The sequence below is a fragment of the Nelumbo lutea genome, chromosome 8 (assembly GCF_056320005.1).
Source record: "Nelumbo lutea isolate HS-2025 chromosome 8, American lotus-T2T, whole genome shotgun sequence".
In the NCBI taxonomy this organism is placed as follows: Eukaryota; Viridiplantae; Streptophyta; class Magnoliopsida; order Proteales; family Nelumbonaceae; genus Nelumbo; species Nelumbo lutea.
Genome location: NC_142691.1, coordinates 18540588 through 18560648, shown reverse-complemented (window position 1 = coordinate 18560648; position 20061 = coordinate 18540588). Strand labels below are relative to the sequence as shown.

Sequence of the window (20061 nt, the reverse complement as noted above, 5' to 3'; positions counted from 1 at the left end):
AGCCATTGAAGAAAGAGTATCCCAGTTGACTGAGTTGTCAAACAAGATGGAAGAGACCTTTGTCCCTTTTTGCGGAATCAAGAATGACTTCAATGGAAGGTTGATGTATTACAATTTACAAGCAAGATTGGAGTAGTGGTGTCAAGGAAGGCTTCAGATATGTATTAGTCTCTGGTATAACGAAGCCTTTCATGATGTTATAATACAATGGTGATTATTAGCTTCTTGAGGTATGTATTAGTCTCTAGCATAACGAAGCCTTTCATGATGTTATAATATGGTGGTGATTATTAGCTTGGTAACATTCATCAACTTGTTTTAGGATTTTGGCGCCCACCACGTAAATTAAACGAATGTACGTCGCTCTTTGCCATGCTATGGTGGGGATAGTGGGTGAGAACAGTACGGTGGGTGATGGGGGGCTTTTGGCAATCTCAGGCGGGGGTGAGGTGGTGAGCAGTAAAGATAATGAAAATGAAGAATCATGCAGTAACTCTAGAACCCATGAATCCCAAACTCAAATGCTTTTAGGATTGCAAGTGTTCTTTTGCACAAAAATCCTTGAAATCGTCGAAACTGATTTCTCCTTTATTTCCAGGGAGCTCGAATCCAGTAACTGAACAAGAATTGGAACCACACCCTGTGCAACAACGATTAGGATGCTCTTATCATCCTCATGGAGCAACCCAAGCAAGGAATCCATGGCAACATTCTTAGACTAGCAAATTAGAGGGACGGATAGGAGGAAAGCTAAGTGTGAGGAGAGGCAAGACAATGAATAGGCGGCGCTGTCGGTTTGGTCTTATCGGATGGTTGATAAAGAAAATTAGATGACACTTGAAGGGAATTTTTGTCTTTTTGCATGCCACTTAATGACTGGTTAACGCCATGTACTAAATCGTCGTGAAATGAAAGTTCATGTACTAGATTGTCATATTTTAAAGTTCAGATACTAATAAATTAGCACTCAACGTAAAGTACAAGGTACCTATATTGAATTTTCCCTATTTATAATGATATTTAATATAATTATTTTTCCCTCCAAATTCTAAAACAACAAATCACTCAATAGTTGACACTCAATAGCTAGGGCATCGTTTCTAAGTTTCTAGCAGAGGAAGAGTAATCGTTCACTATTCAAAGCCTTCTCTTCAACAACAACTAGCACCATCTCTAACAACAACTCCAAAAAGATGTAGAACCACCACTCAAAAAGTAGTCATCCAGATTAACTTTCCAAAGACTTTCTCCAAGGGAACCATGCCTGGGTTAGTCTTCAATCTACAAGACTTGTGAAGAGCTTTTCGATTTCTTTTGCCAAAGCTGAGACTAGACATGTTCATAGGCCGGGCTCGAGCTAGGCTTTCACTCTGCAATACGCAGATTTTTTAAGGCCCGAGCCCGAGTCCGGCCCGACCATCGGGCCTACAACTTGGGCCTGAGCCTGACCCTCATAAAAAGCTCGAAGCCCGGGCCTAGGCCCAAGCCCGAAGTATATAGCTTATGTCATTGTTGAAGTGACTGGAGAAAGAGAGAAATTATAAAGAAAAAAAATAAAAAATGTATATATATATTAAATTATTAATATATATATTATAATAAATATTATATAAATGAATCGGGCCAGGCTTTTTTGGCAAATCCCGAGCCCGACCCAACACACAATTGGGCTTGGTGTTTTGGGCCCGAGGTCAAGCCCGCGACCCTAATTACACGTCCAAGCCTGATCGGGGTGCGGGCTACCTGGCCCATGAACAGGTCTAGCTGAGACCTCTCCACTGTTGATTTGTGAATTGACGATAACATAACCGAAAGATTAGAAACCACATTTTCAAAATCAAATTGGTTCCTATCTCTCCATAATTCCCACAGACAAATAGAAATAATGGCTATAGTGGAATCAAGGTTAGCTTTCCCAAAGGATTCCAGAACTATAAAAAACCAACTCAAGAAGGGTGTTTGCTCTAGGTTGGAGGAAGGATTAATTCCTAAACCACCCTTACCAGATACATCTAGTTTTTTCATAGAGGAGAGCATGAGTAACAGACTCAACATAGTATTACACCTTGGACTAGGGCTACAAGTTGGGCTGGGTTAGGTCGGGTTGAGGCCAACCCTAAGTTCTAAACCGCCAACCCAACCCAACCTGAATCAAGTTGGGCCCAACCCAACCTTCTTCTCATCCCTTAAAATCTCATAGGATTTCCCAATCTTAGATTTTAACTCAACTTTTGCTACATATATTAATCCTATGTTTTATTAGTATTCGTTTCTTGATGTTTGTATTGGTTCTTTTAGTACAAAAAAAAAATAAGTGTTTGAAATGACTAGTTTATTATGAGTTATGACTTATAATAGATCTTTTGTGGGCAACAAGTTATGGGTGGAAACAATAGAGAGGAGATGAAGAATAAAGATATTCAAAAAACATAAAAGTATCATGCATCTAAACAAATCAAAGTATGATATATATATAAGATTTATTTACATATGATATGTACTATAGAGTCGGGTTCGGGTTGGGTCGGATTGGCTGAGGAGTTAACCCTAACCCAACCTAAAGTAAAGTCGGGTTTTTGAATTTCAACCCCCGACCCAACCCAATCTGACTTTTTCAGGTTAGGTTAGGATTGGGTTTGGGCTAACCCGACCTAAGTTGCAGCCTTACCTTTGACACAAGGCTGAAGTTACAATTCCCCTTATGGAGAGGTTCTTGGCTAGTACAAGGCCTTCAGACAAGCTCTCCAAAGGAACTGTTTAATCTTAGGCTCCACTGGAATGGTCTAAATTAGCTTCCAACAGACTTTGATTGAAGATGAGGAGGTAGAATTACTAGAATCTACTAAATCTAAGGCTAAAAAATGAGCATATTTTACTGAGAAGATTCCCTTATTGCTTAGGTACCATGAAAATTTGTCTTTTCATCCTTCATCAGCAAGCTCAATTTCCAAAATTTTGTGAGCTTCTATAGGAGTAAAGGTACTCCTGATTTTCTCACCATTCCAACATCTATTATTTTAGAAATTAATTTGGCCATAGTAGAGATAATAGAAGGGTTAGATCTTGGACCAAATGGCTCAAAACCTTTAAGGTCAGGGATCTAGGGGTCCTCCCAAGGATCAATGTTTGACCCTTTGTTTCCTTTCCACACAATCCCTTTCTTAAGCACTTCCTTGCCTTTAATGATACTCTCCACCCCATGAGGGACTTGGCTTTAGATTAACATGCAAGAAGGGGGTGTTGGTAAAGTACTTAGCCTTTAAAGATCTCACCCACAAGTTGGTGGAGTCCCAGAAAAGTCTCTAAGCTAGCTTGGCTAGCAAGGCTAGGTTGAAAGCATACAGGTTTCTGATCCCCAACCCTCCATTGAGTTTGTTTTTTCATATTTGGTTCCAAACAATCCACCTAATTTTCTTTTTGCTTCACATTCAACAATAGTTTGTAAGGATTGTCGAAAACATTTAAAAGAAATAATTATCTAATTTTTGCTAATGTTTAATTGGTAATGGCTAACTTGATTGTTGTGTATGGAATTTTAAGAAAACAATTACTTGTTTGTTATTAATTCAATAGCAACTTTCAAGGATTATTGCCTAAAATATTTATAAAAAACAATCATTCAATCATTCAATTGGCAACAATTAGTATGGTTGTTGTATATGGAAGGGCAACAACTACTTGATTGTCGCACATTCAACAACAATTTGCAAGGGTTATTGCCTAAGATGATTACTAGAAACAATTGTTCAATTGTTGCAAATTTACAATTGACAACAGTAACTATAATCGTTGTCTATGGTATCATTAGGCAACAAGTAGTCATTTGTTGCTAAAAATTCATATGGACAATGTTTTTACTAATTGTTGCTGAAATAAAATTTTCAGCAACAATTCTAAATGATTGTTGGAAAACACCATTGATGCTAATAATTGTGCCAACTATTGTTAAAAGAGATATTTCACAATAGTTGATTGTTACCAAAAATCTTTAACCACGGCATTGTTACAATAGTCGGTTCAATTATAAGTAAAACATTTGACAACAGTTTTTGACTATTGCTAAAAGTCAATTATTTTGTAATGTATCTCCCCCACCAGAATTGTTTTTTGGATTTTCAATATTTCATCACAAATATTTTTTGACATGAGAAAACAAGACATGTATTAAGTTGGGATTGCTGTTAGAATTGACTTTAGTAAGATTTCCCTCCCCGTTGAGGACATACAATTTCCTTTTCCAACCAAAAGCTTTGTTTGCAACTCTTTCCTTGAGGTAACTAAATAAAGAACACTTCCTTCTACCTATCTGTGGATAGTCTCCAAGATAGATGGAAGGGGTTTTAACCTTTAACCTTTTTTATTTTAGGGAGTACCTTAAACTTTTGGGGTAGTGTCAAATTAGTACCCAAATTTTCAAACGTGTCACTGCAATACCTAAGCTTTTAAAAAGTGTTAAGTTGGTCTCTGCCGTTAACCGACCGTCAATCTATTAAAAATGTCAAAATTACCCTTCAAAAGAAGACACTGTTCATTGTCTTCTACCTTGAGACTGAACCAGTTATTTTCAATGAAAAAGAGAAAAAAAACATGAAATATGATACAAGACAATGACTTCATTAGTCTAGAATCTCAAACACCTCAACCGGTTTAGTCTCAAGCTAGAATACAATAAACAATGTCTTCTTTTGAATGGTAGTTTTGACATTTTCAACAGATAACTGACGATCGGTTAATGACGGAGACAAACTTGACACTTTTTGAAAGTTTAGGTAATGCAATGACATATTTAAAAATTTGAGTACTAACTTGATACTACCCCCAAAGTTTAGGGTATTAAAGTAGAACTTTCCCTTTATTTTAAGCATCTTTGCCATCATATTTTAAAGCACGGGTGGAAATTTGATCTGTTCATGTTTCATTAATCTCGACTTGTATGAGCAAGAGTCGTTAATTTTACTTTTTATATATTTTTTCCAAATGCACGTACAAGAGGAAGAGACAAAGGGAGATGAGTAGAATGCAAATTGCAAAGAGAGGGAAAATAAATGTAGAGAGAAAATTCAGCAGAAAAATAACTTGATTGTTATTATTATTATTATTTTGGTTGGTTTTTTCACATGATTGTCCTGACCTGAATCCAATATATATCATGATAGACATCGTACCAACACAATGGGCAAAATTGTGTTCTTGAGATAAATATAAAAGTAACTTCACTTGATGCTGCTTCTGTTACTATAGGTAATAATAGAATGTGATTTCTTTCTTTCTTTCTTTCTTTCTTTTTATTTTTTATTTTTGTGTTTTTGAGTTCCAATAAAATCAAATCAAAACCATCGGATTTTAAAACAAATTGATTCTTAAAACAAATATGCAGAACATGGTATTCTATACATTGTTTCCACAATTAAAACTAAAAACATATTTTTGAATTTCTAGTTTTAAGAACATGTTTTTTTTTTCAGTGATTAATATCATGTTCCATAATTCATATAATGTCTATATTCATTCCAAATTTTGGTTTTATTTTAAAAATGATTATGTTTCAAAAGCATGGATGGTCTTTTGAAACAAAATCGATTTGTTTCTACTTCTCAAAATAAAAACGTATATAATTCCAGAATGTAATTCAATTTCTTAGTTTTTTTTTTTGTTGATGAGGCAAATTTTAAAAATAATTGAAAACAAAAACCTTTATGCTGTAGGACACCCCCCTAATTAGATGAGTCAATAGGTGTTTGGACATTTGATTTCAAGAATCAAATTTGTCATAATTCTTAGATTTTAAATGGTGGCTTAGTGTTTGTCCTAGCCCTAATAAGAAGCTTGAATCCATTGTATCATCAGATCCTTATTCCTTGAAGAGAATTGTTCGAGTCATAACCCATGTATTGGCCTATAATACATTCATTTTCACTGTTTGGTTTGAAGGAAAAATTAGGGAAAGGAAAGGAAAGGTAGGGAAACCTTTACAAACCTTGTATAGGTTTTTCTACCTTTCCCTTCCTTTCCTTACCATTTCCTTCAAACGAAACATAGCGTAACAGATTCATAGGGGATCAAAATCAAAGAAAGTCTGCATCAAAATTTTCTGCAAAATTTTCACCCTAAAAATAGAGAAAAAGGGTGCAACTATAGTTTGAATGATGTAACACGAGTTGCCTTTACCGTTATCTTTAGCATATAGTGAATAAAAAATAAATAAATAAAGAGCTATAGAAATGGAAGTGGACAAAGATCTGAATGTGAGCAATTGAACAACAGGTCATGTGGCATTAAATGTGTCCTTCCAAAATGTTGATGGGTCATTTCCAAACAATGATTTGTTGTATTTTTGAGACCCCCACTTTGGATCAGATTATATATAAGGGCCCCTTTTGGGAGAGCTGAATATTTGGTTGAGTTGCTTTTACTTAAAAGATTTGGTTAAGCCATTAAAAAAGCTTCAGCACATAGCATCGAATGCTATGTTTTTGAACAATTATTTTATGATTTCTAGGTTTTCACCAAACATGACTTATAGGCTGTTCAATTGGGGATAACTTTGCAAAGTGAGAAGCCACTATATGTGAAATAAGTCTTCCCAAACAGACACTAAGGCACTCAATTTCCTTAGGACAAGGACATTTGATAAATTTGAAAAGAATCATAGGTGCTTTTCTATTTTTTAGAGGCTTTGAATTCATAAGTTTGCTTGTGTTGGATCAACCCTTTACCATTTGAAATTCATTGATTTTACTTTTTACTCCTAAAACATACTATTTAGAAATGTTGAGTTGAATTTGCATTATCTCATAAAAAATAAATTTTCAACTTCAAAATAATTAATGACTATAAAAATATTAAAATAATTAATAATTTACACAAATAAAAAATAATGAAATAATTTAAAGTTACTAGTTAATAAAAATAATTTATAGTTAATAAACAACACAAGTAAAATTAATAAAAAATAATTAATGTTTAATACAAATATTAAGATAATTATTAATTATTAATTAGTAAAAATAATTTATAATTAATAATAACAATTATTATTATTAATAATATTCAACTGCCGCCACTGCAACTTGTAGCGACGGTGGTGAGAAGACAGGAGAGAGAGAGAGAGAGAGAGAGAGAGAAGAAGAAGAAGAAGAAGTAAAAGGAGATAAACTGTGGCCATGAAAACCTACTTGGAGCTTGGGTTCACGAGCGACGTTCTTCCTTCTCATCCCTGAGAGTGAAAACACGAATAGCTTAGGTTTTTTGGGTTGGGGTTAAAGCATGTAATTTCAAAAAGAGTTGAAGGGTAATTTTGACCATGCATCGACTCTGAAACGTGTATGAGCGCATTAAGAGCCGACCCGCGCGTTATCATTTTCAGATCTGAAAACAAAATTTAGATAAGTTTTAAGAGGAAACACCAAACAGGTCTAAAGTCTAAAAGGCAACGCTTTCAGACCTCAGATGTTCGAAAAGTGCTAGAAAACGCCACCTTGAATAAACTGGTTAAACTTTAATGCATGGTGATCCCATTGGCTTCCCATAGTTCCTCTCACATGAACCCCACAAGATATCCCATCTGTGCATTGGAAACATTCCCCCCATGACAAGTGTTGAAATAGTTTATTTTATTTCTTATCTATTAATTTTGTCTTGTTAGGGGTTGTTTGGTTGGTTAAAGCCTTTTTTATTTTTCTGTTATTGTACTTCACTTATAGCAGGGGCACAAGGGTCTTTTCCCTTTTTATTTTAGTCGCCCTACATATACTAATAGAAGCCGACGCCACCAACACTGTTCCATTGCCTCCAATCTTTCTTCTTCTCTTCTTCTTCCCTTTTCTTCTCTTCTCTTCTCTTCTCTCTTATTTTCAATTGTCTTTATTGCCAAGATGGTATCAGAGCAAGGTTATTGAATCTAGGAGATCAGGTTTCTTCTTCAAGTTGCTGAATCTAGGTGGAATAGAGGATTGAATTTGGGTTGATCAAATCTGATCTGCGACAATAAAGTTGCAATCAACATTGTAGCTAATACAGTCTTCCATGATAGGATGAAATACCTTGAAGTGGACAAGCATTTTATTAGAGAAAAATTTGCGAATGGAGAATTATGCACTCCATATGTTAACTTAGAAGAACAACTTGCAAACATTTTCACCAAGGGTCTTCATTATGTGCAGCATAATGATTTGTGTGACAAGTTGGGCATGCTTGACATCTATGCTCCAACTTGAGGGAGAGTGTTGAAATAATTTATTTTATTTCTTGTCTATTAATTTTGCTTTGTTAGGGTCTGTTTGGTTGGTTAAAGCCTTTTTTATTTTTCTGTTATTGTACTTCACTTATAGCAGGGGCATAAGGGTCTTTTCCCTTTTTATTTTAGTCACCATATATATACTAATAGAAGCTGGCACCGCTAGCACTGTTCCATTGCCTCCAATCTTTCTTCTTTTTCTTCTTCTTCTTCTTCTTCTTTTTCTTCTCTTCTCTCTTACTTTCAATCAGCTTTATTGCCAAGAACAAGTATGGGAGAAGTTCCTAATGCATGCTGAGTTGTGTAATGTGTTGTGGGGCATGCATGTATGGGGTGCCTCTGTGGGGAGCCAATATGGACTTCAATGCATGGCACTACTGGTAGGGCCTAGGTTCATCCCTGCCCCCATTTTTAATTTATTTTATTGTACCTGAAAAAACAATAACAAGTTGGTTTTGTTTAAAAAAACAATTAATGTTTTTTAAATTAACATGGTAGTTTGTAAAAAAAACAAATGTTGCAGTACATATATTGTATGACTTATGAATGTTGATAAGATATATTGTATGATTTAAAACAAAAAAAAAAAAAAATTCAAACTAGAAACTCAAGAAGCTCTTTTTTGTTTCAGTTTTAGAAACAAAAAATACATTTACATATTCAAGAAAACCTTGTATTTTATATTATATTTAGTATGTATTTACACTCTACATATTTGCATTTATACTCTTTCCAAAAATCAAAACATATATATCTATATATATATATATATATATATATCTATCTATCTATATATATATATATATATATATTTAAAAAACCATTTATTTTCAAAACAGATGATTTTAATTTCTATCTCACAATAAGAAATATACCCCTTAAATGCTCTATTTTCATGGGTTTGGATATAGGAAGGGAATGCTGCCTGCTGCCAAGTGCTCTATATTCATGGGCGACAATCACTGAATCAAGCAATGTTTTACAGTCACATTATCTTTTGGCAATGTTATGATCAGACCTTGACTGGCCCGCACCAGTTAAACTACCAGCCTCTGTCGTAAACGAGTCAATACTCTGAAAACCCGATGGTCCAATTGCATCAACCAACAAGAATTACATGCCCACGTTCTGTTTGTCATTTTGTCTTCTTGCTTTTTTATACTTCGCCACGATTTTGAATATTCATGCCTTTAATGGAGGACGGATTTTTTTTTGGCTAATGAAAAGAGAACAGTACTCTCTACTCTGATACAGTCTACGATTCTTATTAAAGGCGTCTAACCCAACAAAAGTACTGCCCAAAATTAAGGCTTGATTTTTCATTGCATGTCAAGAATCGATCCAGGTGGAGATTCCTTGTATAATAGTTAGGCATACTTGGCATCAATAATGCATACATTTGAAGGGATCAATTATGTAATGAAGCATGCCAAATCTTGGTTAGCCTTACAAAAAGGGTTTCCTCCAAAGTTTTTTATGTGAAGACTGTGACACATTCATGCACATTCACCTTATCAGGAGCCAGGAGAGGCCAACCCACATGGCCCATGTTGGCCCATGTTGTACTTGTGTTGCTCATTCAAAGACAGCCCCACCTGATGACTCTTAAAATCAATAAGGCCCATGGTTTTAAAAACCGAACCGGATGGGACGGTTGGACTGGTAGACCTGGGAACCAGTCAGGCAACCAGTCAGCAGGCAATCGGTTCCGTTTCATTCTAAATTTATTTTTGGCCAAAAATTGTTGGTTTGGTCAACGAATTGCTGACTTGGCTGATCGAACCATCGACTTGGATAATGATTTTTGGTAATTTTTTATTTTTTAAAATCAGAATAAACCATCTGTTTGAACCAGACAATCAGATCATTTGGCCCAGAAACCCGTCTTCAACACGGTTCCATGCTTGGTCTGTTTTTAAAACCTTGATATGGCCAATGGTCTGTTGAGACTACAGAGTAGAAGGTTAGGTCATCCAATCTGGTCAATCTTTTTTCCTCTGGATGAGAACCATTTGAAGTTTTAGTTTTACTTAGTCAAAGCTAATTATCAAGCAATTCCTGACCCAACCCATCAAACAGACCATCTTGGGTTGTTGAATATGAGCAGTGGTGGAACATTATCTTCATCCAAAGCGAGCTGCTGGTCATAATATCTTTTCAGTTTCTATGTTGTTCGGAATTCCATTTCCATTTGAATCCGACCTTACCTACCCAATTGCCAGCTAAAGGACATGGCAGGGAGGTCCATGCAGGGAACTGAGGGAAGAGATGATGGCGACGCAACCAACACCTGTGGTCCTAGCTAGTGTTAGTGTCTCCTAATCGTTAGGGAACCGGGCTTGACTGGGGTAGGGATCTGCTACCAATACTATCCTAACAAGCCACTACAGCCGCACATTGAGAACATCTCCTTGTCACTGATGAGGAAATCTTTCTGATGTAAGACTGCGATGACTGTTTGGGACGTTGTTGGCACCTTGTCTTGGTAGCTAATCCAAATTCACTGACCAACCCCTTCCATGCATGAGATCTAGCTAAATGTATATTTGCCATTTGGCCGCTTACTGCCTACCGGGAATCTCCCGTTGATAGATTGAACCATGTGCCACCGGCCCAAGAACACGTGAACCACATATAATAGTGACTAGCAAACAATAAATGCAACATGGAAAGCCCACCCAAATCTCCTTATTGGTCCTTTTTTTCTAGTACATGATCATTGAAATTAAAATGTTTTGTTACATACTACTAAGGTCTTATTTGGTTCGCGTGAATAGGGGTTTAGAACCAAAATCAGATTCCAACTGTTTGGTTGGGTGGATTTAAAATTCTATTACCATTCCTGGTGGAATGGCATTCCCTCATCCCTCCCTCTCCTTTGGGAGTGAAATCTCATTCCAGAAGATTTCAATTTCTATTTCAATTTCTGTCTGAACCAAACAGACTATGGGAATAGACCATTCTAATTCCAATTCTGAAGGATTTCAATTAGATTTTGATTCCTGTTCTGACTACGAGCCAAACAGATCCTAACATACCCACTACTAAATTGAATTGGGATCAACTCTCATAAAGCACGCCTCACACCGTCTCATAGCCACATCCCACCTTGTATTAGGAACATCTCCCCACGAATAATAAGTACAAATACGGGAGATATTCCCGATGTACAACAAAGACATGTTGTAAGATTGGTGTGAGCTCTGTGAGGAGCAGATCCGGACTCTACTAAATCATGGCTTTTCTTGGTTGAAATATCCATCTTATATGAAACCGTGACAGGGCCGGGGCCGGGCTGATAAAAGGCTTAGGGAATTAATTGTATGGAAGGGTAGGCCCATAAACCATAATGAGGCTGGTCATGAAGACCCATGATTTTCATGTGAATAAGTAGACCTTGCGCAGATGATCGCACCATTTGATTCAATGAAACACCAATTAACAGGGGTCAGCGATGAAGATAAATCCAAAACATCACGTGAACTGCTTTTTATTTTTAAATTTCAATCACTGGTGTGTCTTTGTTTCTTTGGGGGGTTGCAATAAGCAGATTTGAACTCCTCCATGGGTGCAATTTTGAACCAAGTTCTGAACGTTGCACCATATATGGTTTAAAATATTAAATAAACAGTTGACAATTCATCTCTCTCTCCCTCTCTCTCTCAAGTAAACAGATATACAAAGAAGAAAAAGATTAAGCTCATGTTATTTTGGTAGCTTCCATATAATATAACTGTTATGGGTACAATGAGAACCGAAGCTCAGGGTTCTTTATTATGTACTCAATTATCAAAATAGTGTAAGAGTAATAGAATATACTATGTACAAGATCGAACCTAACCCTAAAAAGATGCAGCATTTTCGGTAATGCTGTCCAGCCTCTATGCTTTAGTAGCCTTTTTGGGAGGTTGTTACCATTCAGTTGTGAATAGGAGGTTTTCTCCTTATAGGAGAATAGTCCATCCCCGCTATGTCTATGATGTCGGGATAGTGCTTGGGGCTAGCCTCCCGGCGTTCCGAAACCGGCGGCGACGATTCAACGGAGAAGTTCTCTTCGTTGCCACCAAACCCTTGGTCGCCCTTTTGGCGCTTCGACGTGGGTTTCCCTCCATTATTCTTGACACTCTGTAGATAGAGCATATATACAATCACATAACAAGAAAGAGAAAGAAAAGAAGAGAAGGGTTCTTTATTTAATCCCTGTTATTACTATATATAGAAACTGATCAACTTTGATTTCTTTTGCTAGCTTTAACGACGCACAAACCTTTGAAGTAGTAGTTGTGGTAGAAGTAGAGATTGTGTTGGTCATAAGATTTCTACTCCTTCCTGCAGCAATAGATAGAGAGCTACTTAAGATTTGACTGAAGCCTGGAAAAAAAAAGAACTTTTGCGTGTAATTAAGTTCTCTTTGTATGTTGGTTGATAGAAGCTTCATCAGATGAACAGCTCATTTATACATGTAGTAACAAGGGAGAAGCTCTGTGACAAAATTGCTTTGTGAATTGAAGTACATTATCATGGGTTTATTATCATCAGGTTTGAGTCAGTCCTAAATGTTATTAGGGCTAGAAAGGAAACATTAGAAAGATTCAATGGTGCCTGGGGTTGTGACTCCTAGGTCCACAGTAATCTTCATGAATGGTCGGTAGCCTGTGGTGTGCTTCCTTGGCTACCCTAGAATGCCTTCTCTTCATGGTACCTGATGAACAGTTCCCGTCTCTGCACGGAACAACCTCGCCAAGAACACCAGCATTTGCTTCAATCATACTGTTTTCCTTCTCCTGGGATCATACCAAACAGTTCACAACTAAAATCAGAGCTTGAACAGAGAAATACAAATCAGAAAAGCACTTCCAAACTTCATTTGAACCCATTAAAACCTGAAAAATCTAATACCCACCTCACTTTTCTGATGAAGAGCTGATTTTAACCCTTGTTCCAAACGAATTCCTTTAAACAAAAAACAAAAACACAAACCCAATGAGTTGCCAGGTTCAAACAGCAGCCATAGCTTCCATGTTGAAGTGTTGAAATAAATACATACCTTGAGTCCCAACAAGGAGCAGCAATAGAAGAGAGATTAGTAAAGCACAATAAGCTGGCTTCATTTCAGGAAAGTTTGTGATAAGAAGTGGAGATAGAACAAGAGATTAGAATGGGAGAGTAGAGGAGAGGAGAGAGAAAGTTTAGAATTCCAAAACTAAGAAACAGAAGTTGGATCCAGTTTTCTTTCTTTTATTCCTTCATTCCAAGAGCTTTGAAATGTGCGAGGGACTCTGTGAATGGCGGATAACATGGTGAATTCTCAACTTCAATACCTATATATATACGCCCTTAACAAGTTGCGACACACTTCTGTTTATCGAAGGGTGAGACAAAAATATAAAATAATGATAAATAAATAAAGGCTCCTTTTTTCTATCAAAAATAAATAATAATGTAATAATAAATACAGAAAAGGGAGAGATATGAAATGACAAGTATGAAAAAGTACAATAAATTTTCCATATTTCCTTAACTACCCCACTCTTTTAAGGGTTGATGTCCCACTTTTAAGGGAATGGGCACCCGCTTTAGGCCTCTCAAGTCACCACATTGGTCCCCTAAAAGGCATTTTACACCTCATACCACTTTGTCTCTTCTTCATTCTAATCGGCCCAATGGGCCCACTAATTGAACGGGTATGATCAAATGTATTTAGCCCATCAATCAATTCAGTTTCCAAATCTCTAGGAGCAAGGACTTTTTGGTAATTATAGTTCTCTTTTGTCCCCAGCCACAAATCTAGATTTTTATCTGTTTATATTAGAATAAAATAAGTAAATAAAAATTAATGGGATATATATTGCAGGCAAGTCAGCAACAGTTGAGTATTTAAGGAAAAGAATGAATGAATTAAGCCACGTCAGCAGGCAGTGAAGACAGGAGAAGGCCGCTGTCCACGTGTCGTTAGGACATGTGGAGTAACATTGACGGCGACAGACAGCGTTGAAACTCCCTATCCACGATCCCTGACGGGTCGACTTATTGCCGTTAGCTGACGTCGGCAGTTTTGTCTCTAGTTGCCTTCTGAAGCGGCCAATCCACGCGGACGTCGACATCTCGTCTCTACAATGGCGTGACGTGGCACGGAAAGCTCCACGTGGACACTGTGACTTCACGCGCTTTGTCTGAACTTTGTTCAGCAGGAAGACATCTTAATGGAGACTTGTGTCGCGGCACATTAAAGCCTTTCTCTCAAATCTAACAGCGACAGCTCTTCTCGGATGTGCGCCTTTTATAGCCGCTCGATCTCCCCCACGTCTCGGCTTTTGTGATCCCATGTCTGACGATGCATCGGGATACCATGTGCTAGCATGCTTGTACATCCCATCAATTGATCGGGTCTATCCGATTGAACCGAAACGATCGAATCAATTATGTCAGTTCAGATTAATTTTGTTTGTGTCTCGATTAATAATTGGGTCAGGACCCATTATTACTGTTCCAAATAAAATAAGACCCGAACCGGTTAAATTGTTAATGATATATAACGGCTTCCTGATTTGGAATTTAAAATATTTATTTTATCGACATATAAACGGTTATTATTTACATCATTTTTATTTAGGTTACATAATCAAAAATGGAATTCCAAGTTATTATAGAATAAGTATATGATCGGGTCAGACACGATTATCCCCACTAATAATCGATTCGAATTGGTCTATTTTATAGAAGTGATTAATAATTGGTCGGATCTGATCTGGACCCAACCCATTTACGGTTCTAAGATCACTTGACTATCCAATAGCTAAAAATTAGATGGATTGAAGTCGAGCCATTCAACCGTAGGTAGAGAGGGTGGTTGGTCATTTTGAGTTAAACCCGATCTACTGGAATTTTAGGTTCATAACAGACAAATTGACTAGTTTCATATTGGTGCTGTCCGAACCGATGTGGACGTATGACAGATAAAGTTTTGCCAATATGGATGAGTTGAGATGGAAGGACGATATGGTGCACTGAGCAAAATTTGCAATCAAAGTACGGACAGAGATATTAAAGAGAAAGTTCCCGGGGGAAAGCACTCCAATGCCCAAATCCATAAGAGGTGGGAAAAAGATCAGCCGGGCCAAACGGTTAAAAAAGAATTAATCCGAACTGAATAGGATTGAGGAAGCAGGAGAACAAGAAGGCTAGAGAGCGGAAGAGCCTAGAAAGAGTGTACCTTGATGGGTTCATAATGGACAAATTGACTAGCTTGATACTTTCACGTGTACAGCCAATCGGTTTGATGGGTTCATCCAATTTTGGTCCAACCTGCAGCTAACCTATTAGAGAACACTACAAAAGAATTTAATCCTTGCTTACAGCAATATACTTACTTGTTATATACAGTCGGGTCGAGCTGGTCCAGTGCGGTAGGACCGCTTTCTGTGTACGCAAGCAAGCAGAAGAGCTGACCTAACCAAGATACGGCGCCCCGACCCGGAGTATGGGTCACAATGCTCTCCCTGTCACATTGTTTGTACAAACGTCAAAAAACATTTAATTTCAAAGCAAAATATCGGCCGACACAGCGACATCTCATGCTTTAAGAGAAGAACATGGAGCCAAAAGTCCAAACCAACTTTTCAAAATTCTTGCAGGTTGCATGGCCAAATAGCTGTGTATGAGTAGGTCTCTGAAGAACATTGAAAGTGAAAGAGAAAACCACTCAAAAAAATTTAACGAATTCCCAAGTTGAAACTTCAAAAGTTCAAAGTCCCAATGATTTGAATTCACTTTGTGAAATAGTTAAAAATGAGAGAGAGAGAACTGTAAAGAAGTCCTTATTTGAAGGTTGGGTGGAGTTTCAAATCTTAAAATATATAGGTCAAGTTGCAGGCAGTGGCATGCAGTTAATCATGATTTTGAATTCTTATACGTGTCGGGTTTTGATGAGATGGGTTTGTTAGACTTAAAAATAATCCATTTAATATTGATGGTTGATAAGTGATCATGGACCACATTAGGGTTGACAAAATGCTGTTAAATTAACACTTATTTATTAAATAATGCCGGCTAATAGTACATATAAAATACTTCCCACCGTTGTTTGGTGTAGTGGTAATATCTGAGACTGGCAAGTGTGAGAATGCAAATTCTAGTTTGAGAGTGACTATTTTGTGAAAAAAAAAAACAAAACAAAACAAAAGTTATGTAATTAGGACGGACATTACCCACTCCACCTCATCCAAGATTGTAGATAATTGAGACCAACTTCCCTTAATTGTCTTCGGCTAAGTTTGAAAATGCTTAAATAATAAGCACTGAACCACACCAATAACCATTTATTTGTAAAAAAAAAATATGTGATTAAAATTATTGATTTTTAGTTTTTATTTTTTTTATGGCCTACCTTAACCTGCCACGTAATTTAAAAATAAATACATATGCTTCCCCTGTTTAAAATATGTGATTTTTTTTCACTAAATTCTCATAAACACTTAATAAATACTTGTTTTTAAGCATTTATTTTTCAAATAAGCACTCTCAAACTTAACATTAATCATCCAAAAGAGTAGTTTAAGATCTAGATGATTTAGGATTATATTAAGCATTTAGTCAACTAACCTGAATTAATTTGGAAAAAGAACAGGTATGCCAAATTCTGAAAGACAGACATCTGTGTGTAAGAACTGTTGTATCAAGAGCCAGTCCAGCTCATCTAGATGCCTGAAAGGCTTAAACTATATCAAAGAAACTTCCTACTAGAGGTGGCAATTGGGCGGGTTGGGTTAGAGTCGGTTTGGGTTGAGTTTTAATTTAAACCATCTAATCCGTTAACCCATTAATGACCCATTAAGATTAAATTAAATGGGTCAGGTTCAACCCAAACCCGTTTGACCTAACACATCCCGTTCGACCCGCTAATATATAATTCATTAAATGATACATATAAATTATAAAAAAAAGTGTAACATAAATTGAAGAAAAGTACAGGGATTATAGAAAAGAAAAAGAAAAAATAACAGAAATTATATGAAAGTATTAAAAATTATAGAAAAAATAGAGATCGACTTTAGTCAGAGAAAGGCCCCTTCGAACAGTGTTCCAACAGCCTTTACAACCTTTCATTGGGAATATCTCTGTACTTCTGTGCTTTATTTCATGGGGGCATATTCCCAATGCAAAGCATCGATGGCTGTTCGAATGGACTTTGCTTTGACTGAATTCGGTCTCGAAAAATTTGTAAAAATAAAAGCATTGCAAAAATCATTTATAAAATTAAAACATAAAAATGAAGAGAAATTCCAAAAAAAAAAAAAGAAACCACAAATCACACAAAAATAATAAAATTGTAAAATAGTATAACAAAAATTATAGAAAAATATAAAAATGAAGAAAGCAGAAATTATAGAAAAAATAACAAAAACCTACTAGTGAAGGGGCGGCTCTAGTAATTGAATATTTCATCGCAATAGTGAATGACGTTGGAGTGGGGGCTCATGTGATCATCATTTCCAATGCAAATAATGACAACACCCGACTCAAACCCTTGAGTTCATCTCTGCCCTCTGATTTTTTCGGTTTATTGATCATCGAGATGAACGAATGAATAATAAAAAAAAATAAGGCATTACTGCTTTGAGAGATCCATTGATGTTGTCTCGTTGACCCATTTGATCACCACTTACAAATCATGGGAGAAAAGAAATGATCGATGCATTTGTTGTCTTGGAATCTCAGACATATAGAAGTTTGAAGCACCCGAGGGGAATAGCTAGAAGCAAAGGACAGATTAGTTGATTAAACTAGAGAGAACTCAGAACTCCTTTGTTGTGGCTTCTCCTCTGTTGCGGATCCCATTATAGCTAGGAGCCCTTTCTCTTTGCAATGTCCTTTGTTCTCCTCTGCTATTGATGGTGTAAAATCTGGCCGGTCTTAGTTGTCAACGACCTTGCCTCTGATTGGAGCAACGAGGAACCTGAAACAGAGAAGATGAGGGAACTCTGGGGGAACCTAGTGAGATTGCTCTGAAGCTCAAGTTAGTATTCTTTCAAAGGCAAGATAAAACCAGATGGCGCAAAGTTCATATACCTTGTTGTTGGGGGTAGGGGGCATTTTATAACCACTTCACGCACTCAGTCCGAGGCTTCTGTCAGGTCGGGTATGATTACTTCTATGCTTCTACCAGTTCGGGTGTCATCCCTTATGCTGGGACAGAAACGCCACTGCTCCTTGTCGGAGCCGTCTCTGTAATTGGAGATGGCGGCGGCAGGTGGCGGTGGCAGGTGGCCGTTTGAAGTGCGGCTATCAAGCGTCAGATCCCAAGTCAGTCAGGTGCGCCGCCCCTAGATACGAACTTCCTCGATGTCAGGCATGGTACGGTTGTTCAGTTCGACATCCTAGAGGTGAAGTGCTGGAGTGGTGAGCGAGGTGAAGTCTTGAGTTCGGATAGAGGTGTGTCCCAAACTGCCATGGGGCAGGCCAGTTCAGGTTATTGCCTTTTGTGCTTGGCTCGTGGCCTAAGGGGGAGTTCGGGCTCCTAGTAGGGAGTTCGGGCACCTAGTAGGGAGTTCGGACTGCTGGTAGGGAGTTCAGACCGTTGGTAGGGAGCTCGGACCGCTGGTTCCTCCCTTTGGTGCTCGCGCCTTAGGCACGCTATTGTGTCAAGCTGCTGCCTTTGCCACGTGTTGCTTAATTACGAGATCGAGCCAAATCTTCCTTCATCAATTGCCCCCCACTCCTCGTGCCAAGGGTCTTGCCTTGGCGTGGGGAGTTCGCGAGGTGGCAGGTGGATTTGTCCCGTACTTCAAATTTCGATAGCGCAAGGTGCGCTGTCAGGGTTCTTTGGGTTTCCCGAGCGCCAAAAAGGCGGGAGATGTGCCGACCTGCTTGCAAATGCTGACAAACGTGGCGGCGCACACTTATTTCAAAATTCAAAAAAGTGCGCCACTGGAAGACGTGACAACGGGTCTTTTCGAATTTGAAAAAATGCGTCGTTGCCGTTGGTAAGGTGAGGAGATGTGCGCTGGCGTTCTATCAGTTTCAGAAAGACGTGCGCCGTCGTCCTGTCAGTTTTAAAAAGACGTGTGCAGGCATTTTGTCAGTTTCAGAAAGACGTGCGCCAATCACGTCTCGGTCTCAGGGGACGTGCGGTTAGTGCGAATGCGGGCCGTCGGATTGGCTTTGATCTGCATTGTTGGTTCTCGGTTACTGTGGGTATAAATAGTGGGGGACCCCAGTCACTTTGTCACTTCTGCGTTTTGCTTCTTGAGCTCGCGTCCAGGCTTTTAGTTCGCCTTCAAGGTTTTTTTTTTGCTCGTTCCGGTTTCTGAAATTTGTTCAAACCTTTTTTCGGTTGAGTACTTTCCTGGAATCCACATTTTCTCCTTGGTGTCTAGCTTGGATAGCTCAGACGGTTCTTCAAGTGGGTCTGGTGCAGGTTCTACGAACCAAGTTGCATCCTTTGATGGCCTTAGCGAACCTAAGGTAGAACTTGAGGAAGAGTTTGAGCCCGTAAGCCGAGCCACCTCGGGCAGTTTGGCGTCCACCTCTCGTCAGGGTCGGATGTTAGACAAGTTTGGTCCCTCGACCATGATGCCTGAAGAGCTCCAATCCCTTATTACCTATTACAACCTGCCTGGGGAGTACACCTATTTCATTCCTTCAGGTAGCATTCCTTGGGAATACGGTCCTGAAGAGATCGTGATATTCCGGGAGCAGCTCGCTGAAAGGCTGCGACTACCTTTCCACCCCCTTCTTGTCGAGGTCATGAACCACTTCGGCGTTACTATCGGCCAGCTTCACCCAAACTCCATTCGTAACTTGGTGGGGACAATCTCCCTATTTTG

At 38.0% G+C, this 20061-nt stretch overlaps 1 protein-coding gene across 1 annotated transcript; it reads right to left on the bottom strand.

Annotated features, from left to right (window-relative positions):
- Positions 1-11913: 11913 nt before the first annotated feature.
- Positions 11914-13606, bottom strand: LOC148843122 (uncharacterized). The gene is made up of 5 exons (XM_088958690.1): positions 13284-13606; positions 13140-13189; positions 12939-13020; positions 12504-12565; positions 11914-12361 (listed from the first exon to the last, which is right to left on the bottom strand). The coding sequence occupies exons 1-5, from the start codon at positions 13345-13347 to the stop codon at positions 12155-12157; spliced, it is 465 nt and encodes a 154-aa protein (XP_088814816.1). The 5' UTR covers positions 13348-13606; the 3' UTR covers positions 11914-12154.
- Between the last annotated feature and the right edge of the window lie 6455 nt (positions 13607-20061).